Source organism: Eupeodes corollae, chromosome 1, assembly GCF_945859685.1.
Source record: "Eupeodes corollae chromosome 1, idEupCoro1.1, whole genome shotgun sequence".
Classification (NCBI taxonomy): domain Eukaryota; kingdom Metazoa; phylum Arthropoda; class Insecta; order Diptera; family Syrphidae; genus Eupeodes; species Eupeodes corollae.
In genome coordinates, this window is record NC_079147.1 from 130,096,275 (window position 1) to 130,121,774 (window position 25,500).

The 25,500-nt window shown below is 32.7% G+C and overlaps 1 protein-coding gene across 1 annotated transcript; it reads right to left on the reverse strand.

Annotated features, from left to right (window-relative positions):
• Nucleotides 1-3,910: 3,910 nt before the first annotated feature.
• LOC129943198 (synaptic vesicle glycoprotein 2C) lies at nucleotides 3,911-25,127 on the reverse strand. Its single transcript, XM_056052482.1, has 11 exons — nucleotides 24,885-25,127; nucleotides 21,292-21,501; nucleotides 21,070-21,232; nucleotides 20,840-21,021; nucleotides 20,591-20,775; nucleotides 20,272-20,477; nucleotides 19,788-19,959; nucleotides 12,469-12,580; nucleotides 4,332-4,491; nucleotides 4,149-4,276; nucleotides 3,911-4,092 (listed from the first exon to the last, which is right to left on the reverse strand). Exons 2-11 carry the CDS (start codon nucleotides 21,494-21,496, stop codon nucleotides 4,037-4,039), a joined length of 1,569 nt encoding a protein of 522 aa, XP_055908457.1. The 5' UTR covers nucleotides 21,497-21,501; nucleotides 24,885-25,127; the 3' UTR covers nucleotides 3,911-4,036.
• Between the last annotated feature and the right edge of the window lie 373 nt (nucleotides 25,128-25,500).

The following is a 25,500-nucleotide window of genomic DNA, read 5'->3' on the forward strand; positions in this document are numbered from 1 at the left end:
ACTGGAAAATGCTGTTTTTAAAAGTACAACCTATCTTTGCAGTGATATTTAAAGAACAAAACATAAATAAATAAATAACATTTTCTGGTTAGGGAATTTAATTTTGAAATAAAGGGGATACCATGGATTGTTGTCATGTGAACAACTTTAACTCCTGATATAATAGGTGGTACTCTTATGTCTTAAGTATGTTATGCTGGGAATGATGGAAGGGAAATCGAAGTGATGATGATTTAAACTTTAAATGTGAAAATTAAGGAACAATAAATAATACTTACTTTAATTTCATTAAATATGTTTACCTTTCAAACACGAACGAAAACATTGTACCTTCATACATATGTATTTGTTTAGTTATTGTTTTAAATAATTAAATGCTCTTTTTCTTGCTTACCAGGTCACGGGTAAAGGTATTTGGCTTATTGTTGTATTTTCTTACTTTACTCTACGCATACGATACATGGGCAAACAAGCAGATAGGAGGAGTCTTATTTTTCTCTTCCTCGAACTATAGCTACTTCTGAAGGCATTCATCTGTCCTATGGTTTTAAATTATCTTAACATTCTTATCGCTTAACTTCATTATCTTAGGTACTATTCCAACTTTTATACATTGATGTCACTGGACTTAAAACAAATTATTAATGCCAGATTTTTTTAAATTAGTTTTGAGCTATGACATATTTATATTATTGGAAACATTTGTGGAAGAGGATAAAGAGTTACAATATCTTAAGTATTTTGAAATTTTAAATGGAAAATGCCTGATGGATTTGATTGAGGATTTTGGGTTTTTTATCTTGAATGGGACCTCCATAAGTGATAGTGCTGGCAATTTTACGGTTATTTCCAATCAAGGTTGCTCTGTAATCGATTACTGCTTAGTCAAAGGGGATTGGCTTGACATTGTGAAAGATTTCGAGGTTTTTCTGGCTAGTTATTCAACTCACCTTCCCATTTGTGTGTCGTGTGAGTTCAAAACCCAAGAAACCAATATCCGACGTCGAAATGTAAATGGTTGCAACAGACTACTTTGGATTAGTAATAAATCGGATATTTATAAGAGAAACTTAAACCAGCATTCAATTAATATAACAAATCAGGCTACAAACTCAATTGACGAAGCAACAGATTTGATATTGCGAACTATTAGAGAGTCAGCAGTTACCTATTCAAATAATAGAGGAAGCGTCTTTAAATCTAGTTGGTGTGACGAGGAATGTAGGAGAAAAATCTTTCAAGTTTTTGAAACTTTTTAGAAAAACGAATAATTTGGCTTTCAAATCCTTGTATTTGGAGTCAAATAAAGCATTTAAAAATCTATGCAGCTGTAAAAAACAACTTTTTCTCAACAACTCTGCATTAAATCTTGTACAGAGCAGAGATCCTAGAGTGTTTTGGGCTAATGTGCGTATTTAAAGTGGGCGCAATAAGCCGCCTGTTATTTGCATTAGTGCCGATCAAATGGCATCGTATTTTGAAACACTTCTACTGGCGGATCCAAATCAAATATCTATAAGCTTTGCGTTACCGTTCATTCACATTGAAGAGTTAGATGCTCCATTCTCCATGCATGAACTGCTTATTGCATTAAATAAAATGAAAGACAGCAAAGCTCCGGGTTTAGATAGCATCCCGGCTGAGTTTTACAAAAATGCCACCTCAAAATTTCTTGAACATATTTTAGTTTTGTTTAACAGAATTTTTGATAAGGAAGATATCCCAAATTCTTTCCGGTCTTCATCCATCTCTGCAATTTTTAAAAAGTGGGTCAACCTTCCTGAAAACTACAGGGGAATTTCTGTCCTTAGTTCACTGCGGAAGCTGTTCACTCAAATTCTTTACTTAAGACTTGCTAGTTGGGCTGAAAGAAATAATAAAATAAGCTGTTTCCAAGCTGGGTTTCGTGCTAATCTCTCCACAGTGGACCAAATCTTTACTCTCATTAGTGTTGCTAGACGCTTTATAGAGAAGAAAACAAATCTTTATGCATTTTCGTTGATTTTAAAGCAGCCTTCGATACCATCAACCGAAGCTCATTATTATTTAAACTTTCATGTATCGGTGTATCAACAAAATTTATAAAAAAATATAAGCAACTTCTCTCAAATACGACAGCTGTGGTTAAAAACGGCATGAACACGTCGAAACAATTTAGGTCAGAAACATTTTGAGTCCCTTGGTTTTAAATACTGCAAAGTCTAAGATCATGATATTCAGACACCATAATCGCAGTGCACGTACTGAACTTGAGCGGTTCAAATATAGAAGTAGTGAAGGACTTCAAATATCTGGGTTTCACAATAACACACAATCTGAACTTTCGAAGTCATATAAGAGATAAATTGACTGCAGCAAAAGCAGCTATTAACTGTATGTGGTCAAATTTTTTCAATAACAAAAATATAGATCCGGCTTCGAAATTTAAAGTGTTTGATTCAACCGTTTAAAGCTGCCTTTGCTATGGAAATGAAGTTTATGGCTACATGCAATTAGACGAAATAGAAACTATCCAAAGATATTTCTTCAAGCGAATCTTTAGACTCCCATCTAATACCCCCAATTATGCCATACACGTTGAGTCGGGACTACCACCAATTTTTGTAAAGAATCTAAAAGCGAATGCAGACTATATAATCAAAGTCATGCAAAGATCTAACAACAATTTGCAGAAAAGGATTCTCCTAACAGCGTTACGCTACAGATACACACCCTTTAAAGATTGGAGTGATTTGGCCTCAGAACATAACTTTCTTTTGACGATTTGTTTGGATAATCTAGATTCGTGAAAGAATGAACTTTACGATTGTATTTCTGTTATAGATGACAACATTTTTCAGACATTTCTCAATCGGGCAAGAGAGTCCGAATCTAGATCATTATACAGTAAACTTAATTTCTCTTTGGGGGAAGCAAATTATTTTCGAACCGAGTTCACTTTTGTTGAGATAAGTCTGATATTTAAGGTTCGCACGGAGATGCTTGAGCTTAACTATAGACCTCACAGAAATGATATAAATCCTAACTGTACATTATGTAACCTCAATCAAATTGAAAATGTTTTCCACTTACTAGCGTTATGTCCGATCTTACAAGAAATCCGGCGTTTCTACTTCAATAAGAGCTTCCTTTCGTTTGAGGACTGTCTTGGAGTTTTGAATGGTGAGGGTGGTTGGAAACTACTTATCCGTTTTTTCTCTGAAGCTGTTGCGTATAGAAATTCATTCGTGGACCTCTAATGTAATGTTCATTCTAATATAATTTTGTTTTAGCTAAACTTAAAGCACGTTTCAATGTTGATATTGAAAGTCTTTCACTGCTCTTCCATTTTTTGTATGTATCTAAATATCAATGATTAAACCTAAAAAGTTAATAATAAGCTTAACTATACCAAACTAATATTTATTTCAAGATATATGTTAGTACTTTTTGTTTTTGTTAAACTGAAAGCCTGTAACATTTGTTATTTTCAAATCAAATAAATCGTTCAATCTGGCATACTTAGTCATAATCAGTACCTTAATCTTAAATTATTTTGTAAATTGTTAATTTTTATTATATAACAGCTAAAAAATAACTTCTCTCTCAATGTTTAAAATTTATATATAACCGGCAGACGGCTTAATAGCCATGCTTGTAAATCTTTAAAATGTAAGTGAGCCTGTATTTTTTTTGTGAAGAAAAAAAAGGGATAAAAAAAAAGAAATATACATTGATGTAAACTCTCTGGTTCTGACCCTGAGAAAAAAATATGAATACACTTTCATTCATTTATGTTCTCGGAAATTGGAATAAATTCTGCGGTAAACCTAACCTACAAATTTTGCCTTTCACAGAAATTATTCTAGAAAACTGCGACCTATTTACCAATTCTTTCCTTGAATTTTAGGAGAAGTTCTCTTCGGTGATATAAAAAATTGAATATTTTCATGTTTATTTTTATACATACATACAAATATATAAATGTATTGATAGCCTTTTTAGCTTGGGCTATAACTTTAACCAATTGAATTTAAAAGTAAAACCTTTTTTTTAATCATTTAAATGACATTTTGTTCCGTGCTGGTAGAATACATCCTAGTGTTGCGGCAACTTGAAATTAGATTAATTAATAAATTAATTTAAAGCCAGTTACTGTATCAACTTACTTATCATAACAGTCCCGACCATCAAAAATGGTGGAAGGCATCCCAGTGACATACAATATGGAAACAAAATGTTTCCTATTAGAGCCCCTAACCGTCCGAACATCATTGTAATTGAAACAAGCATCGTTCTGCAAAAAAAAAAACTTAAATTTAACTATTAAATTTGGCTATTAATGTTGGTACCTCAATGATGTTGGAAATAAATTGACAATTATTCCCAATAAGGAAGTGGATCCAATACTTCCTACTGTAACATAAAGCGATGATACAATCAATGTAGACAAAGAACTAGTGGCCCAGTACAAAGACATTCCGCAGATTCCAGATGTGGTAAGTGTAATAACTTAAAAGAATATTAAATTTATTTTATAAGACGTAACATAATACACGGTATTTAAAAAAGTATCTTTTTAAGGTAAATTATATAAATTGATTTCATGAAAAAGCTGGAGCGGGAACGACATCTAACTTTTGTTTTTATTTAATGGCATCAGTATGAAATAAATTGAGCAAAAACAAGGAATATTATCTGTTCACTTGTTTTTTAGAAAAATAAAAATATTTTTTTTTTTAAATATTATGTCGCTAAAGAAATTCGAAAGGAGTATTTTGTCTTATTCCTTAACTACTTGAGTTCAAAAAAGAATTAAAAAAGCGTACTCTAAATTAGATGAACTCGTATTTAAAGGCAAGGTTTGGAAAGAAAATTAATTTGAAAACTTAAGAAAGAGATCCCGTTCTAACGAAAATTAACCATTAGGAAAGCCAAAAAATAAAGAAATAATGACAAGGAAGGTGAAAACTACTGACAACTGACATTAATCTCAGGAGAAAACAATATATGAACCCGATTATGAATTTTTGACCGAATTAATAGAAAAAGGAACAAAAACAAATAGCAATTTAAAAATACCAACCATCAACTTAACAACCATCTGCCAATTCAAACATGAACGCTCAATAAGAAGCCGTTCACACGATTCGATATTTTCACCGTATCGGATATTTTCTTGATTCGGTGTCTTTCGGTTGGAGTATTCAGACGGTACGGTAATTTTACCGTACACCGTACTCAACCCTACACCTACGACCCACTAGGACTATATAAATACTAGCAATAAATTATTCGACAGTAGTCCAGACGAAAAATGACGCACTATCGGCCAACATATCGAATCGTTCGAACGCACTGTCTATAAATGCATTGCCATGATCAGCCGAATCGGTTTTTTTTTACCGTACGACCGAAAACGATTTGCAGAGACAAAACCGAATGACAAAATTGACCTAATCGGTAATTTTAGTTAAATGCCGTATCGTCTGAATATAACCATTTAAATTATATTGACACTGGCTTATACAGTAAAATCGACAATACGGCAAAACCACCGATTCGGGATCGTGTGAACGAGCTTAAACTCGTACGTCAATACAAATTAATCCAGACAAAAGTCTTCGCAAGCCGACCGATCGACCGACCGTGGGAAGAATAGATCGAAACTCGTCATACAAACAGAGAACATAATAATTAAAAAACAGGAACATACACTAAGAATTTTTACTTTTAATGTCAGGGCACTTTCATCAGACCAAAAACCAGGAAGAATTAAGACTAGCATTAAACAACTAAAATTGGGATATAATAGAACTACCCGAAATGAGATTACTTTGATCAAGAATAATAAATAACGACAACGATATCTTCTGCTACAGAGGAGAAACTAAAGGATACGTAGAGTAGGATTTCTGATCAAGAAAGAATTCAAAGATAAAGTAATTAAAATCCGATTCCATAATAAGTAAAAATGCATCTTCTATAATACCACAAGTATATGCACAGGCAGAAAAAGTTGATGATAAAGAAATTATCAAATTTTACAATAATCTGAAAGAAACATTGAATAACAACAAAACAGAGTTAATCACGTAATAAGTGATAAGTAAATAACGCAAATATAAAGATAAAGTTCAGTCAGCCTTTAGAACAATCCAACACGAATTATTATTTTCAAAATAAATATGACAATCTAGAAATATTTAAAAACTACAGTAAAATTTTTAATAATGAACACAAAGGCTTCTAAGAAAAAATATCCCATGAAACCAAAGCTCTTATATTTAGAATATAATCCTTTAGAACAAAACCGAATTCAAAAAAACTATAAGCTATAAAATAACGAAAGATATTTATTAATTTAATACAAAATTATAAAGGATACAATTAGACAAACAAAATCAGTTAAAAAAGCAAAAATATATTTGAATAATAAACAAGAATGAATCACAAGTATAAAGTACCAAAACACAAAATAAACCGAAAAAATAAATGAAAACGCAGCTAATTTTTTGAAAAACTGTTTACCTCGACTAAAAATATCACAGAAGAAGATACCATATACAACATAGTTTCAATATCTACAAGCATCCCTATGTTCAGCTAAGAAACAGAAAAAAGAAACTTCCTTTTTCAACATTTTAACAAAAATGTTTAACGAATTAGCAGGTTCAAACAAAACAAATCCCTGAAAAATGAAAAAACGATAACATCAATACACAAAAAAGGAAAGAAGGACGATATCAGTAACTATATACCCATAAGTAACATTTCAATAATTTAAATGATCAAAAGGCTTTACAAGACAATCTAAGAAGACTTTAATAGACAATCTAAGAAAAATTTAATCAACCAAGAGAACAAACGATTTAGAGAAAGGACTCTCAACAACAAACTACTTGCAGACAATAAATCAGCTAATAGATAAATGCTGAATTTAGACTACCGGTTTATTTTCTATTTATTGACTTTAGTAAAGTTTTTGACTCCGTTAAACACGAAATGTCCTCCCTGAAAAGAAGATTATATATATTTGGGACATCCAAAATCATTTAAGGACCAAGAAAATAATTAAATTAACAGACGCATCACAAATAGCTGGAAACAATTCTGAAGTGCTAAACATATTTTAAAATTGGACCAAAGTATCGACTCTGCTATTCTACCGATTTTTACTTACTTAATTACTGCAAATGATGAGTTTGACAGTTTCACTGCAAAATGGAAAGAAAAATTCCGAACATATGATTGAGTCAAAGTTTATGAAATGAAGATATTCTCAATAAAACCGGAATTATAGACGTCATAAATAAAACAAGAAAGCTGAAATGGAGCAGCACAAGTCGATGTTTTCTTACTTCTTGGTCCAAATTCTCATACAAATGCTATTTGATGTTCAAATCAAGGAACTGATATGTTTTGAACGTTATAAAGCAGCCACTCTTTAACTAGAGTTGATGCATGCTTAAGATTATTGTCAATGCTAGAAGACAAATGACCTAACCAATTTTCCGGCACTTTCTTAAAGGTTTTTCTTAAAGATATTTAAATAGTTGAACCTATTCATCAATGAATGTACAAACACTAATTTACCGACGCCCGATTCTGCCATACAAATCCACACCATACCGTTTCCACCTCAGTACTTTACGATTCCTGACATATTCGCTGGATTAGACTGTGCAAACCTTTTCACGTTGAATCAATCACATATTTAATTGAATCAAGTTATCTTTTGGGCACTTACTTTAGGAATTTTTTTTATTTTTTTTTCAGCAGTGTGGCAATTCTATTGATCAAATTTTCGGACCGTCCAGAGCCGAACGAGGGCCATTTTTTAAATTTCTATAAATTATCACCATGAATGCTTCAATTTAATACTTTTAATTTTTGCATATTTTGAAGGCTGCGCTGTAATGGTTTGAAAAAAGGCTTTCTTCTTTTCAAACTGCTGATGTTGTAAAACCTTTAATTGGTTATAGTTTCAACTGCATCGTCTTTCGAAAGCCTGCAGTTACGCCTGTAATATACATAATCTCACTGAGAAAGTCAAGGGCTTTCGATTGCGACTGAAAGTGGTTTCCCAATGTTAAAAATTGCTTAGTGACGATTGCTCGGAAATGCGGCTGTTTAGACGCTTGTTATTTTAATATTCGCATTCAAAGAGTCATAAGCTTCTGGATGCTTTCAATTCGAAAACTTTATAGTCGTAACAAAATGTGAAATTAGAGTGTCAATGGCTTTATGATGCAATGCATTTTCTTTGTTTCTAAACACGGGACATTTGTATGTACACTGATGCACGTTTTTGAGATACGCGGGTGAGCATTTCTGTAATTATTTGTAATATATTAATGAAATACATTCTTGAAGTATGTATGCATATATTGTAATTTAAAAAGGTTTAAACTATTCTTTTATTAAACATCTTGTATAAGCCAGACATATTAATGAAGTCGGCAGCATAATTAAAAAATATTGTAATCAAAAATAATTTGTGAATTTTAAGTCTCAATAAAGAAAACTGAAGTGAAAGTATTTTAGAATTGTAGGCTACGAAAATGTTCTGTTACATTTTATTAAGAACATTACATTACATTTAAGAACGAAACAAAAATGATGAGCATACTTTTTAAGGTTTGTTATTTGCCTGTTTTTTAATATGCAGTCTGGTGTCCTTGAATGGTTCCACCCCCATATAACAATATAACAAAAAGTTTATCGAAATTTAAACTCTTGAAAACAATTAAAACTTAAAAAACTTAAGAAATTAAAGCAAAAAAAAAAGTATGGGGTATTCACGATCCGGTGAAACGGTAAATCGTGAACACACCTTTTCTAGTCTATAGCAAAACCGGAGTAAATATGTCAAAATTTGTTTGAAACTGACATTTGACATGACAAACAAAAAATATTTTTGATTGAAATTTGTTGTATTTATTTCCAAAAAGATGCCAAAAATAAGTGAAAAAGATAATTTAATTGAATTTTTAATAGAAGATGCTGCCGATGAGATAATGCTAATTGAAAGTATTAACAAATATAAAAATGGAAAGATACAAATAATACCAAACTTTTTTTTATCAAAGAAAGTGAAAACGTGGACGACGTCGATGAAATCCTAAATAAACCAAACGACAACACTGTGCCTTAATCTTTTGAGTGGCGTGAACACATTTTATCAACAATGAACAGCGATTGCTTCCGCCAAATGCTGAGAATGGAAAGAAGTCAATTTTCATTGATGATTTTAAATTCCAAAAACCATATGCGTTCAAGCAATTTTGAATTGAACTTCAACTGGCCATTGTGCTCTACCATTTAGGTTCATCAGGTGAAAACGCTGCTGTTCGAAAAACTGCAACAACTTTTGAAATGGAGATGGAGGTACATTAAGCAAAATAACGAACCGAATGTTTCAAGATCTTTTCAAACTACTACCCAAGTATATAGTATATTGTATAAAAAAAACTGCTCAATTTTCAAAAATAAAGAAAATTATGTGTCGGCTCATCAATGAATCGCTGGGGACTCTGCGTATCCTCTCAATGACTTTCTTATAACTCCATTTAGAAGTAACTCAGAGCAACTTGACAGTTCAAAACGGAAATCATTCAATTTACGGCACAACAGTTATAGAGTGGAATATTGCTTTGGTCTTCTCAAAGAGAAATTTGGTAGCCTGAGGATGCGCGTTCATGATAATAGCAGCCATAAAATGTGTAGCAAGTGGGTAATTGTATGCTGTGTCATACATAGCATCCTTTTAAGTGACTCTGATTTGGAGATGGTTAGATCTTTTCACAATGACGAACTTGGGCATGACGAAGATTGTCCTTATGAAAATAATACAAATAATAAACGTTTTGAGATAAAAAGACAATTTCCTCGTCTCCGTCCCTTTGAAACCTCTTACTCTCATTTTTTATAGCGTGTTGAATTCGTATCGGTGTATACCTCGAAGAGCAGAGAGAGAGAAATAACTTCAGTTGAGAGATTGAGACATTTGACATTTCTATCTCTCTCGTTTTCACAAATTAATTTTAGCAAACAATTTTCGTTTGTCAATCAATTACGGTAAACTTTATAACGGTAGATCGTGGTGAATTTGTTTCCCTTCTCTTTTTCTGAGCCACAGATAGATGGCATTAACAACCAAAACAAGAAAATATGTGTTCAGAAAGAGTGTAACAAGGTTAAGGATTTTTAGACTAGACTTTATTTGTAAATATGAACGAGACATTTTTTTTGTAAATGTAGTTATGTATTATGTTATGTTTATTTTAATAGTAATACCTTAAATAATAACTTCAATACTTAATTATCTAAAATATACTACATGGAATATTAAAAGATGATGCAATTGCGGTATCAACTGTAGTATATCAAAGTGTGTGATGGACCTTAAGCCAATGTTACACCAGATCAAACGGCTTCACCTTTGCTTTGGAGAGCGGCCAAAATTGAAAAAAGAAAAGAATCTTGACCACGGAAAAAGAGGGAATTTAAAAAAGAAGAAGAAAGAATTTTACGCATTAATGATTCATCTGTTGAATTGAAGGTTGAAGGTCCTGCGTTGTTTTATTTTCATGATCCATGTATACATTATGTAACTCTAGTTTTCAATGTTCCTGCAATTCTTGCATCGACAAAATTAAGTCGAAAACTCTGAAAATTGAAACAAATCTCAGTTTTTTTTGCATTTTTAAACGGTCTGAGCGAGAATTAAATTAGGTCCTAATTCTCATTGGACTGTTGCACCACCTAATATATTTTACTTACTTAATGATTCAAACTGGCTTTAAATAACTAAATAATATTTTCCAAACGAACACAATGAGACAATGAGAGTACCAAAAAATTGTTCATCCACAATTTTGAATTTTCTTTGAACACCTCTGACTACATCCGCCATTTTTCAAGGTTAGTCGCCATTTTTCAAGTGTGAGGAGTATGCACATCTTCTTGCATAAGTATTCGTTCCCCACATTTCTTTTATATGGAGTTAATACATATGCAAGCTTATGTTCAAATCGCAGCACAAAAAAGAGAGTTGAAATAAACATTTAGATTCAGGTTCATTGCGTTTTTTTTAAGTTTAAATCACATTTGTCTCATTCTACACAAAAAGAAATTAATTAATAGTGCTACATTATGTATACCATGCATTGTATTTATGGGTGTCTTGCAGATATCTATATTCGTTATTTTTATATTTCAGTTCCATTTCTCTCGTCATTCGTTCCTCTTTTTCAATTTGGAGCTTTCTTAGCTCAAAATCATTTTCATTTTTTTTTTCAGTTGCAATTTTCTCTTCTCTATCAATCAAGCTCTGCGTTTTTTCCCGTTTAAGAATTAATATTTTTCTTCTATTTCCGCGTTGGGTGAGCTTATCATTTTCGAATTTTAATTTTTTTCCTGGAAAGCTTCCCATTTAGCATGAAGCTGTAACAGCTGGCTGATGGTTGTTTTTAGGGCGAATTTACGATAATTTTCGTCATTTCAAAGGTTCACTCAAGCGCCCTATATCAGACGTATAGTCTTGTTGTGCCGTTGGTCTAACTCGTGTTGGGGTTGTGGTTCTGTAGAAAGCTCACTTGGACTTGGAGAATATTTAATGGAAGTATTGAGTTGAGATCATTTAAACTTTGTTGATCGTTAAGTTCAATATCCTCATAGCGGACTTCCTCCGGTTCCTTTTCTCCGTTATTATAAATTCTGGAATCTCATATGTAGCAAAAGAACTACGAACGTTAGTCCTGTCACCAAACATTTCTTTCAATCTGTCGTAGTACGGACAGATTTTAAGAATTTTGGCTATAAAGAAATAAGGAAATCGAATGTTAAGAACGTATGTACATACATATAAAAAATTGTATCTTAATCTCAATTGTTGTCTTACCTTACTTATTTGGAACAAATTTTATTTAACCTCGAAATTTCCAGCTTATTGTATGTAATTCAATACTAGACAAATTTCTTTTTAAATCAATTTTTTTCATATACTTTTTCCGTGGACGACGACGACGGCGCTTCTTTGTAGAATTCAAATCTTTATTTTCAATTTTTAATTCCTTTTTTTTTTTTAGCAAAGTTATCAATTAAAAATTAGTTTGAAAATTGAATACACGAATTTTCGAATTTTGAATAGACGAACGCTACACTGTCAACTACACCATACAAATTTTACACCGTTGTATTATTCTGTTGGAATAGTTCTAGGGTATTGCAAAAGTGTAGTTATATTTTGCTGTTTTAGTGCATGCAAATGTTAGACTTTTACCTTTTTGCCATGGTACAAGACCATTTGTACCGAATCGTGAAAAACCCTATAGGAACATCACTAATGTGTAAGGAGACTCAAATTCTATTTATTAATATTATGAATATGAAGGTGATATGAATGAAAGAACAGTGTGTTTGAAACTTGGTTTAAGAAAGGGCTGTATAATACTTTTTTCGCAATAGTATAAAACTTGTTCTTACTCAATATCCACTTGTTCCCGAGAGCGTTTATGAGTCCTCCTGCTACAAAATATCCAATTAGTCCCGAAAATCCTACTATTATTGTATTGACGTACGTTTTATCACTTATATTCTGAAAAAATATATGTATAGATACAAATGTAAAACAATTATAAAAATATATGTATATGTTTGGGTTATAAACCCAGTTTACTATTTTAAGTTTTAATGAATTTAATAAAGCAAAGAAGAAAACCACAATATAATTTTAGAAATTCTAATCACACTTTACTGATCTCGTTCAAAATGAAAATATTTATGCTGATGAATCATTTTACAATCGTACATGCATGTTTAGTCTTTGGTTAATCGAAGTGTTTCAACACTAACCATTGTGCACTTATCCATAGTTATAATAAAACTCTATAGCAACACTGCAGCCATTCCACTATTCTTTTTTATGCAACCTATTGAAAAAGTAGAACTCACTGTATTTTGTTTACTACAAAATAAATTTAATATATAACGGGTTACATATTTTGCGGTTTTAAAACTATAGGGCTAGAATTCGGGTGCCTATTACCTCAACTGGAGATTTGGTTCCAACACCAGTGTGAAGTTATTGGGGCAACAAACGAGAGGGGGGGGGGAGGTGTTTCCACTAAGGAAGCTCTCCCTTTCCACATGGTAGCGGAGGAGGTCCCGAAATGGAATCAACGGTGGCGTCAACAGTTTAGTAAGGTTGAACTACTTAGTGAACACCTTATAGATCTCTTCGACTAATTCGGAGCCTAAGCCCATAAGGAATGGTTTATCAAGCTGCACTTCCTTGGAGTTATATTAAGCATCTGGCCCTCCAGGTTGGGTTTTTGGCCGTAGTGGTGACTACCTGACCACGTTCAAATATCCTAGTTGCGAAGCATCAACAAGCCTCGAATACAGACGGGTTTACTGTTGACAACCCAAGCAAACGAAATAGGGACAACGAACTTTGGATATGCACGTGGAATGTTAGATCCCTTAAAATACCACGTGCAGACGAACAATTAGCGGAAGCCCTAAACTGCTGCAAGGCAGATATTACAGCCATCCAAGAAGTGCGATTGGATGGACCGGCTAAAGGCACACTAAAAGACTGCGATATTCATTAGGGCGACTGCTACCGAGAACAAAGACAGCGTCTATTTGGGTGTGGATTTGTTGTTGGAACTATGCTCAGGCGAAAAGTCTTGAGTTTCAACAGTGTGAGCGAGCGCATCACGACAATCCGCATCAAGGCTAAATTCGCCAACATAAGCCTCATATGCGCGCATGCCCCAACAGAGGAGAAAGATGAAGACTCCAAAGACATATTCTTTGAGCTCTTGGACAAGACATATGAGCAGTGCCCTGGCTATGACATTAAAATTGTCTTTGGAGATTTTAATGCCAAGCTAGGAAGAAAAGACTTCTTTGGTGGCATAATCGGGAGATACAGCCTGCACGACACTACCTCCGACAACGGATTCAGGCTGGTCGATTTCGCTGCGGGGCGAGACGTTCTGGTAGCTAGTACGCAGTTCACGCATCTTAATATCCACAAGGGGACATGGAAATCTCCTGATCAATCAACCGTCAACCAGATTGACCACATTGCGATCGACGCACGACACTTCTCCAGTATCCAGGATATCCGAATATTCCGAGAGGCCAACATTGACTCGGACCACTACCTCGTTGTAGCCAAGGTACGGCTACGGATATCCCGATTCAAGCCAAAACAAGGAAGTACTGTGAGAAGAATCGACGTTAGACGGCTATAATCGCAAGAGACTGCCATGTCCTTTTCCGATCGAGTCTCTAATAACCTCTTAAGGAGTCCTATGATTCCTGCATTAAGCATTGAAAACCATTGGCAACATTGCCTTGCAGCCATCAAAGATGCCGCCTCTGAAGTGCTAGGTTTCACACGGCCACCACAGCGAAACCCCTGGTTTGACGACGAATGCCGGCAAGCGCACGCAGCGAAACAAAAGGCATACAAAACGGCGCTGTACAAAAGGACTAGAGCTGCTCGCGAGATCTACGAGTAGAAGAGGAGAGAGGAACACCGGCTTGAAGCGTGCGATCGAGGATATAGAGGGATGTCACAACAGGAATGAGGTTCGTAAATTTTACCAAAAGGTAAAAAAAACCTCCCAAGGGTACCAGCCACGATCCAAAGCCTGTAAAGACGATCAGGGGAACATCGTAGCAGAACCGCAGTCGATGCTGAGAATATGGAAAGATCACTTCTCCAAATTATGTAACGGCGATGACGAACCGAATTCGGCTGTAAGGGAGATAGAACCTCGGCGACGCAGATCAACAATTCCTCCTTCCCGACCTTGACGAAGTGAAGATAGCTATATCTAAACTTAAGTCAAACAAAGCTGCTGGAGCTGACGGCATCGCTGCCGAACTATTCAAAGCAGCAGACGATGACTTGGTACGGAGCATGCACCAACTCATCTGCAAAATATAGTCGGAAGAAAGCATGCCCGATGAGTGGAACCTCAGCATAGTCCGATACATAAGAAAGGAGACCCTCTAAACTGCGCCAACTACAGAGGCATCAGTCTCCTTAACATTGCGTATAAGATCCTCTCTGCCGTATTATGAGAACGTCTGAAGCCATTCGTCGACAACCTGATTGGTCCTTATCAGTGTGGCTTCAGACCAGGAAAGTCCACTATCGACCAAATATTCACACTACGGCCGATCTTGGAAAAAACCCAGGAGCTTTAAATCGATACCCACCATCTCTTTATCGATTTTAAAGCTGCGTATGACAGCATCTATAGGGAAGAGCTCTATCGAGCAATGTCTAGTTTTGGCATCCCTGTCAAACTTATCTGTTTGTGCAGAATGACGATGGGGAATGCACGCTGCTCTATCAAGGTCGGAAAAGATCTTACCGATGCATTTGATGTCAAAGAAGGTTTAAGACAAGGCGATGCACTGTCATGTGACTTCTTCAACATCGTTCTGGAAAGAATTGTGCAAAACTCAACCGTCAACACTAGCGGCACAATCTTTCAAAGGTCCACCCAATTACTCGGATACGCAGATGATATTGACATGATTGGTAGATTAAAGCGTGTTGTCAGTGGAGCGTTTTTGATCAATTGAGGGCAAGACCAAGTATATGCTATATATAAATATATATATATATATATATATATGCATTTATGGCGCTGAGGCCTGGACCCTGTCAAAGAAAGATGAGAGCATCTTAGGATGCTTCGAGAGAAAAAATTTTCGGGTGATTTTTGGGCCCGTACGCATAGATGGAGAATGGAGGAGAAGATATAACGATGAACTGTACGGGCTGTACAGCGACACTGACCTAGTTAGCAGAATTAAAGTCCAACGGCTTAGATGGCTAGGTCATGTAGAGCGGATGGACATCAACGCTCCAGCCCAGAAGGTCTACGCATCCAATCCCGAGGGACGGCGTAGTAGAGGAAGAACGCGACTCAGTGGCGCGCCCAGGTGGGAGAGGACCTCAACCAACTTGGCGTGCGAAACTGGAGACATCTAGCTAGAGACCGAGCTGGCTGGAGACGCATGTTGGTTGAGGCCCAGGTCCGCCTTGGACTGTAGCGCCACCTTAAGTAAGTTAGTAAGTATGGTCAACTTCCCAGGCATAATGTTGTTAGTATTTTGTATTTTGGTTGAAAAGATTCCTAACATGACCTGACTTATTTCTATTTTGGTTCCTGTATTGACCTGAGTTATTATTACAATAATAATTTCGATTTTTGAAATAAGTTATTGTAATCTTTGTGATTATTGTAATTTCTAAATTGACGTGAGTTATTGTAACGATTCGCATTTTTATGTAGATTATTGTTTCGTCTGTGTCTAGTCTTGTCATAATGATTGTAATTTTGACTATTAAAATTGTTTTTATTAGAAATTTTAATGTTTGTATTTTATCTGTTGAATGTATTTCTATTAATTTTAATGAAACATGTTTCTTCTAATCCCTATATAAAATGCATCTTTTAAGTTTATTGTCCATCTATTTATGATAACACTGGCCAAGCTGGGATCTTATCCATTTATACAATATTTTAGAATCTTATTTTTCTTTGCAGAAGGAAAAAATTCGTAATACCTATACATAAAATATTTTTAAGATTTTCAACATATTCACTAATTCTTGGAAGTGTTACATACAAACCACTGTCATTTTAAAACTACTCTCTTCATTGAGATGGTTCAGACGGTTCTGAGTTCTAATTTATGTCACCTAAGTGTTTCTGACAACCATTTTCAATTTAAAGAATGATTTCAAAAAATTCTAATGGAAAAGTATTTTCAACATTTTTTGATTCTCAAAAAAAAAGTTGGCACTCTCAAACTCAAAACGCCTCTTTCCATAAGCATCCAGGAACGCTTTTGTTTCGTCAGTAGTCCAGATTCATTTTGACCTATTAATAAAATTGAACTTGATAAATGTGACACTAAAATAATTTAATTTAGATTTTTTGACATTTAAAGCAGGGTTGCCCAGAGAACATATTGCTCAATGATTTTTGTTTGTTCATTTTTTTTGGGGAAAATAATACCCATAAATTATGTCAAATATACATTTTTTTTGGACTTAATTATTTGAATTTCACCAATTAATATCTAGTTTTGTTAAAATATCTAATTATTTCATGAAGAAATAAATACAAAGCTTCTCGCTTTCTATTTAAAAATTTTTTTTATTTCAGTCAAATGGAAATGTTTATATGGCAATACAGGTTTTATTTAATGTTTGCAATGATACCAACATTTACATGTGAAATCACAATGATAGAGCGCTTCTTGTTGTGAAAAAAAGAATCAAATTTTGGATCTCAAATTGAGATCCAAACACAAAGGATCTTGTGTTGTTGTTGTATTGCATGTAAATCCAAGATCCGGATCAGATCATGGTGATAATGAAACGCAGCTAATATTGTTGTTTTTTTAAGCTTAACGCTTGATGATGCTGAGGTATGTGTCTCTTACTTCAAAGTTGCGCATAAATTCAGCCTTGATGTTTTCTCACGTTGCATTTGGTCTATGAGTTCTGATTGCCTCTTACGCGTTCACATTCCTTTGAAGGATGTACTGTTCCAACGTTGCTTGAACCGACGAAATTCGGAAGGGTTATTTCGACATCTTTTATAAACGATATTAATGAACATTGAGACGTTTTATTTCTAATGACTCCTTTATCAATTTCGTGATTTTAATTTTCAGCGGTTGAGAAAATTAGAGCTTAAATACCGTTAGGCGTTTCATTTTGAGTTGTTTTTTTTTTGTGCTTTTATTCTTTCTTTCTTTCTTTTTTTCTTAAATATATGATTTTGATATGTACTAATGTGTAGTTTATGGCTTGATTTTAGATACGTGAAAAAAGGATTTTCAAATTTAATTCCGGCCACCCTAAAAGGTTTTTTAAGTTTCGTAAGTCACTTTTCACTCCTAAGTATCGACTGCGCCAATAAAGTTCTTTTGTATCAAAAACATTAAAAAAAAAAAACAATTAAAGGATAAATCTTTATTTTGCAAATGATTGATTAAAACTGAATAGCTTAATTAAAGTTGGAGGGAGAAAGCTGGATGTGTCACTGTATTACTTTTATCCGTGGGAACTTCCGTTGTTGTTTCGCTTGGGTAACTCAGCATAACTCGCGTACTCAAGTGGATATGAATAAACTTATAATGATTAAACACAGTGTGAATGATTAAGAAGGGAGGATAGTGTTAAAAAGGAGATACCAAGGCACTTTAGTTTTGAATGCAACGAGATGACGGGTGCTAAAGAGAAACAAAAGTCTGAAGTACACAAAGATCGGCTATCATTGCAAGACCTCTCTTTTGAATTCAATTTTATTATTACCTATGTCCAAAAGACTCAAGTGCGTTATTGGAGTACTTGCCCAGATATGAGAAATTTACTCCAGTTTCGCACGAATATAGGAAGGCTTTAAAAATTAAAGCCGGTGGAGAAAACCTAAAAGCTTAGCAACGTTTTTTGTGGCTTCATATAAATGCGATCAATCCGCAAGAAATGGTTTGTGATGCATATACCTAGAACTAAAAGCTGTCCAGTCTCCTCGATAAAAATACCACCCATGGATATTCGTATTGGGAGAGGCTTACGCTTGTGCAACAGTAGACAGTAGTCTACAGGACAAGCATGTGAATCTTAAAACGAATTTGAAATGCTTAGGGTACTGTCATCAGCGAAACAATTCAAGTGTGCAAGATAGTCAAAATTACTTTAAACGCGTGGAATATGTCTATTAAAGGTCTTTCTAGCTTCTTTGACCTAATTTCGGTTTTTCTCAGTTGTGTTGTTTTTATAAAACCGAAAAATTACATCATTTATCCTAAAAACCACTGTACAGCTTGGATCGAACCATGAGTTTTGTTTGGGTTTGATAAATTTTACGTTTACCACAAGGAATTAAATATCTAGCCATATCGGCCATGGAACTCACTTCACTACCGAGGAAGCATAGTGACCAGTTAAAAATCCTGAGGAAGCCATTTAGAACATCTCCGGTGGCTTTCTCATATTGCCAAACGGTTCTCGAATGGGTTTTTACTTGAACTACTTTTTTTTGCATGAGAAATTTGCAGATATGAAACAATGGTCTGACAACCATCTTACTGTGCGGAAAATGGGATACGATTCTCTGGATAGAGTTGGACAGTGCATCGAATTTGTTGAAAGTCGAATTACTATCCAGACTTGAGCTGCTTTAAATGAAACACGTATGAACGATGCGCCTTTGAACAATAAATTTGAACCACCTATAATTAAAATTTGTATTAATATAGTGTCCATACTGTGGTAGCAGATTGTAGGCCTACGTACGTTAACGGCTAGACCATGGTTATCATGGTGCACTCAAGAAGGGATGCTCATCATAACAGCCCTTTTTGTTTAACTTTTTTCATCAAAATTAAATTTGATAAGATAAGATTAATCGAACAATTTATCAAGTTTTCCACTTTAGAAATAGTTGAACCAACCTCAAACAACCTCAGCTATCAGGCGACAGAACTGTGATTGCCATCTGTTTTGAAAATTGCACGGGATTCAAATTCATGTGTCATATACATATCTGTATATAATTTATGTTTAATTATTTTTTTAGCGACGCGCGTAGGTGTGATTTATTTCGTATTTTCGATTTGATTTTATTAAGTTTATTTTGATTTTTGGATTGAATCATTTCATAAATTATAAAATAATCATCCTAACGTTAAATTGTTTTTAATTAATATTGTTAGTAATTCCCGAAATAACGTTTTTTGCATAAACTTACCACAACTTCGCAGTCTTTCGATCCAGTAGAAATCGTTGCAGATTTGTTAACACTATAATTAATCATAGCACACAAATCACTTGGCCCTTCAAGTCCTTGAATTAATTGGAAGTCCTTAAATTCTTCTATAGATGTAAATAGCTGAGGAAGCCATAGTCGAATTGTATTTAATCTATAAATATATAAACGAGTCTTATCTTTATAAATACCATTCATCGACAATTATATCGTCACAAAAAGCAAACAATGCTTTTTAGAAAGTGTTTGATACTCTGAATTCAAATTCAACTACGAAAACGCTTTTTCGCAGCTCAGGTATTGTTACATTCTTGCATTATAGGTTTTATTTATTTATTTATTTATTTGATTTATTAGGCAATCCAGAGGTCTGGACTGGATTTGAATTCATCGTATAAAAACTCCCTACAAAAGCAAAAGTGTTGATATGTGCTAATTAGTAAATGTAATTGGTGCAGATCCATACCCAAGCAAAATACAAAACTGCATTGTATAAACAATCAATGAATAACCCAAGTATTGTTTGGAAAACATGGGCTTGAGTTGTATAAGTCCTTTTCTTAGAACATCAAAAGATAAGCTTGATGAATTGAAATTATCCTGATTTTTTTCTATGGTGCTAATATCCTGGTTGTCGTTCTTTTGAGGTACTTCTTCCACAAGTGTGGATACCTGTTTATTAAAAGAAATGTTTAATTGATTCTTAATATCATGTATGTTTAATTGGTTCTTTATATCTATCTCAGGATAAAGCAAAAACCAAATGAATAACAAGCTTAACTTACTGGGTAGGTTGATTTTTGTTTCTTATAATTAATTGAATAAATCATTCGCAAAACTTCCAAAGCTTCTTCATTACGTCCTTGTGACATAAGAAATTTAGGTGTCTCAGGTAAAAATATGTATGTTAAGCCAGCGGTAATACTCGGTAGTGCACAAATTGCTAGAAAGACTTTCCAGGAATGAATTACTGTAATTAAATATAAAAATGTTTTTGGCATCGTTTATTTTTCGGTTGTTGGCTCTTTTTTCACCCAACATCCCATTAAACAGTGAATAATCCCACGATTTTCCTAGAATAAACCAAGCGAGAACTGGTAATAGTAAAGTTGCTATTGAAAAGAGCATTCCTATAACCATCATTACTCTTGCACGGTATTTGGTTCCATGGAACTCAGTCATATAAGACATTAAAACTGCAAAGGGGCCACAAACCCTTAAAGCAAATTTGTATTAGGAAAATAATTTTCAATCTAAAACTTACCAAAATCCTCCGAGGAACTTTAAAATCATCAATGATACCAAATTTTGACTAAAAGCTCCTCCTAAAACACATATTGCATCACCTAGAAAACCAAAAACTAAAACTTGTTTTCTTCCTCTTGTATCAGCTATAAATCCCCACGAAATAGCTGATGTAATCATGCCTTGAAACACGTTTTTGTTAATAACATACTTATATGTAACTAAATATACTTTATCTAACCAGCATAAGTGATAGCATTTAAAATCCCTTTATCCAATAAATCCAGTTTTAGATCACATTCAGCTATTGGGAAAATGTATGACATGGTCGATGTTTCATACACTGTTGCTAAACACGAGGGAACTGCTACTAATAATAATATTAAATTGAACAAACCAAATCCAGTCGCTTCAATGGCAGCTTCAAAATCTTTAGGATCATTCATTTTGTCTGAAAAAAACAACATAATTATTTTAAAAATACAGACGGATTGGACCTTATCAACATTTCCTTAGTTAAAAAATGTATAGAATTTATGAAAAATTCGTAGATTTTATATTAAATCGAAAAACATGCACTTTTTAATTCAAGTCATTAAGTCAACAGAATAACATCGATATTAAGTTGCAAAGTTCTCTAATCTAATAAATAAAAATATGTGAATGCTAATTCATTACTGGCTTATAAAACTTAAATAATCCATAGAAATCATGTGCAAGACCTAAAATGTAACGTCTTTGTCGATTTTGGGCCAATGGTTTTCATGCTGCCCACGCCCGGATGACCTCAATCTAGCTATTGCAGCACTCTGAACCTGCGGCCGTTAAAGTTCAAAATACCATCGATTACTGCTAGGTTTTCTCATCTGATGTGATATAAAGACAATTCAGGTGAAAGGGGAAAATTCCATCTGAAGCTCAAATCCAATTACAATTTTTATTTGTCTATCAGACGTAATAGAACATCAGCAAAACCAAAATCCTCTGTTGAGATGTATTAGATTTGTTAAAATCATACATCGTTACCATTAATACTCATCGCTGAAGTGTTGTTGCTGTTTCCCTTTTAGTTACCGAACATAAAAAGGAGCCTCTTATGGTCGATGAGAACATAGAATTTTTGATCAAAGATCATTCTAAGAAAATGAGAGCTTCAGCTTCTTTCTCGATCATATCTCACTAAATAACAGAAATAAAGCCGCAGAGCAATGGCTTTTCTCGTTTCATACATTTGCTGCACAAAATTCTCGTAATGGCGTTTGAAGCTGGTATCGTGATTTTTTTTAACGTGGTCAGGAAATCATTCTGATGCAGGACCTTCAACCTGAAAGACCAGATCCTTGATTAAAACTCCAATTGTGCGGGCCAAAATAACCGGTCCTTACAGGTCTGAGCTTAAACTATGATGCAGTAGCCCTAAAAAGTGTTCACTAAGAAGTACAAACTAACTGGAATTGTAGAAGCGACCGTTGATTCCATCTTGGGAATTCCTTCGCTGTCGTCTTCATAAAAGGAGAGTTGAATAAGTGGAAACACTTTTCCCCTGTTTGCTACCTCCATCAATTTTTCACTGGGGTTGGAACCCCAGATTACCGTGGGGAGGTGAGAGTAGGAGTTGATAAAAAGAGGTGGGTTTTCAGAAAAACCTATGGACGCTTGTGTCCTTTTGAATGCATATGTCTAAAATTTTAATATCGCTATTACTGTTATATTTATTATTATGATTAAAAATATTATTATGATCTATTTTTATTTTTATAATTATCATTAATAGTATTGTTGCCTTTATTATTATTATTATTTTTATTATTATTATTATTATTATTATTATTATTATTATTATTATTATTATTATTATTATTATTATTATTATTATTATTATTATTATTATTATTATTATTATTATTATTATTATTATTATTATTATTATTATTATTATTATTATTATTATTATCATTATTATTATTATTATTATTATTATTATTATTATTATTATTATTATTATTATTATTATTATTATTATTATTATTATTATTATTATTATTATTATTATTATTATTATTATTATTATTATTATTATTATTATTATTATTATTATTATTATTATTATTATTATTATTATTATTATTATTATTATTATTATTATTATTATTATTATTATTATTATTATTATTATTATTATTATTATTATTATTATTATTATTATTATTATTGTTATTATTATTATTATTATTATTATTATTATTATTATTATTATTATTATTATTATTATTATTATTAGTATTATTATTATTATTATTATTATTATTATTATTATTATTATTATTATTATTATTATTATTATTATTATTATTATTATTATTATTATTATTATTATTATTATTATTTCTATTATTATTATTATTGTAATTATTATTATTATTGTAATTATTATTATTGTTTATAACAGTTCTTTGTCGTCAACAACAAGTTAGCAATATATTGAGCTTCCATTTGTGAGGGAATTTTGCAAACGTATGCTCTGATAAACTCGCTTTCTGTATGTTCCTAGCTGTTCAACATAATTTTTTGGAAAGTCACGTTTAACACGAATGTAGTACAATACAAAATGTTGTTTCTAAGGAATGGATGACAAGTTCATGTGATAAATACTGACTTTGTTCGGGCTTTTAGTAGAGTTATTAGCGTATTCTTTTGGAAAAACTTCTAGCTTATTTGTTTAGTAATCCGGTTTTTCAACGATTTCTTCTTATTTATTAAGACTAAAAAAATATGCTTCGATTTAAGTAACTTCTGAAGTTGCTGAAGGAAATAACTTATGTTATTCTTACGTTTTATTAATGATAACCTGAATCTGCTTAAACATTTTTATTGCCTTATGTATATTTTTTAGTTTAAAATGATCTCCATGTTTTCGTTGACTGGTATAGTTTACATGCCTTTCTTTAAAATGTTAACAAACGTGTGGAACTTGGTGATCAAAAGAAAAGAAAAAAAAATTTCAATAGTTTTAAAAATATTGAAGACTTTAATCATTCTTATGAATCTTAATATCTGTTAATTATGTATAGGGCCACGTTTATTTGCGATATTTTGTCAAGTATTATTGATTCTGGCAGTTTGCTTAACTCTTAATTACTCTTGACATATTTTACCTGTTAAATTATTTAAGATACGATTAATTGCTTTTTTGAACTAATTTAATCTTAACTTTACTTAAAATGTATTTATAAGTTCATTAAATACAATTCAATGTAGTTTCTTTGATTAGTTACTCAAAGTAATAAATAATAACATCTTCGTGCCATGCACCCTTCGCATGCCCTTCAAGAACATCACCGTTATAAGCCTTCACGGACCCATAGAGAGGTCCACTGAAGAAAAGAAGCATGTTTTTTACGAAGGCCCTTAGTTTTTTTCTAGAAATCACTTAGAAACGCAGCACATATTGCAAGGACGGAGAGTGAATTTCACTCACTAGCCAAGTCGAATGTCAAGCCACTGATAATGGTTAAAAATTGAATAAAATGAATACAAAATATATTGTTTGGATTATAAACAGACTTGAATAAAATTATTTTCATCAAATACACCCAAACGATTTTGGTATAACTCAAAATTTTAATGCCAGTATACTAGTTATTATCATCATTCTTTTTATACCACACCAGTGGTTAAACTCTTAGCTCAAGATTCCTACATTTCTCTTTTAAGAGTTGATTTTTCTAGCTCAATAGTCTGGGAATTGTTTTTTTAAGAAACAAATAATTAGAACCAACTGTATCTAAAAAAAAAACAAAATTCCTGAAATACTTGTAACTGCTTTGTACGTACCTTTATTGTTTAAATATTTAAGTAACAGATTATTATATAATTTTAAGTCGAGGAACTTAATTTCAAACTATGTACATATTTTTAAACTATATTTATAAAAATGACTATCACCGTCAACTTAATTTCTATTTTAAACACGTATTGAAAAACCTTATAGCTACTAAAACCGAGTATTTTAATGTTAGAGGTATCTCCAGGGTAGGAATACCTTAGTGTGCACAGTATTGGTTAGTGAATAACCTTAGTTTTTTAAATACTTAAATTATTTTAAGAAAGAAAGATTTGTATCTTTGCCTTTGTCTGATGTCATACAAAATAATCTTACTTTGTTATCATGATATAAAGGTTTGTTATAGTATTTGCATAAGTTAGATGGGATTTACAATATTTATTCCGAATGAATGCAATCACATTTAAATACAAATATTTTTTATCAGGCAAGATAAGCCTTACGCTTAATTAATAAATAAGAAAAATCTGTTGAACTGGCATGATCAGTTCAACATATTCATGCAACGTAAATATATATTTGAATTTTGTTTTATCTGTAATTAAAAACAGTTAAAAACAAATTTATTATTGGATGATAATGAACTTTCTGTAATTGTTCAGCATT

What these genes read in the sequence shown, in the direction of transcription:
- LOC129943198 (XM_056052482.1), bottom strand. Translation starts at nt 21,496, where the DNA reads ATGAATGATCCTAAAGATTTTGAAGCTGCCATTGAAGCGACTGGATTT. An exon ending in CAGTTTTGTATTTTGCTTGG is followed by an intron (nt 19,960 to 20,271) that starts GTATGGATCTGC and finishes ATATATTTATAG; the next exon opens with ATTAAATACAATTCGACTAT. An exon ending in CGAAAGACTGCGAAGTTGTG is followed by an intron (nt 12,581 to 19,787) that starts GTAAGTTTATGC and finishes ATATTTTTTCAG; the next exon opens with AATATAAGTGATAAAACGTA.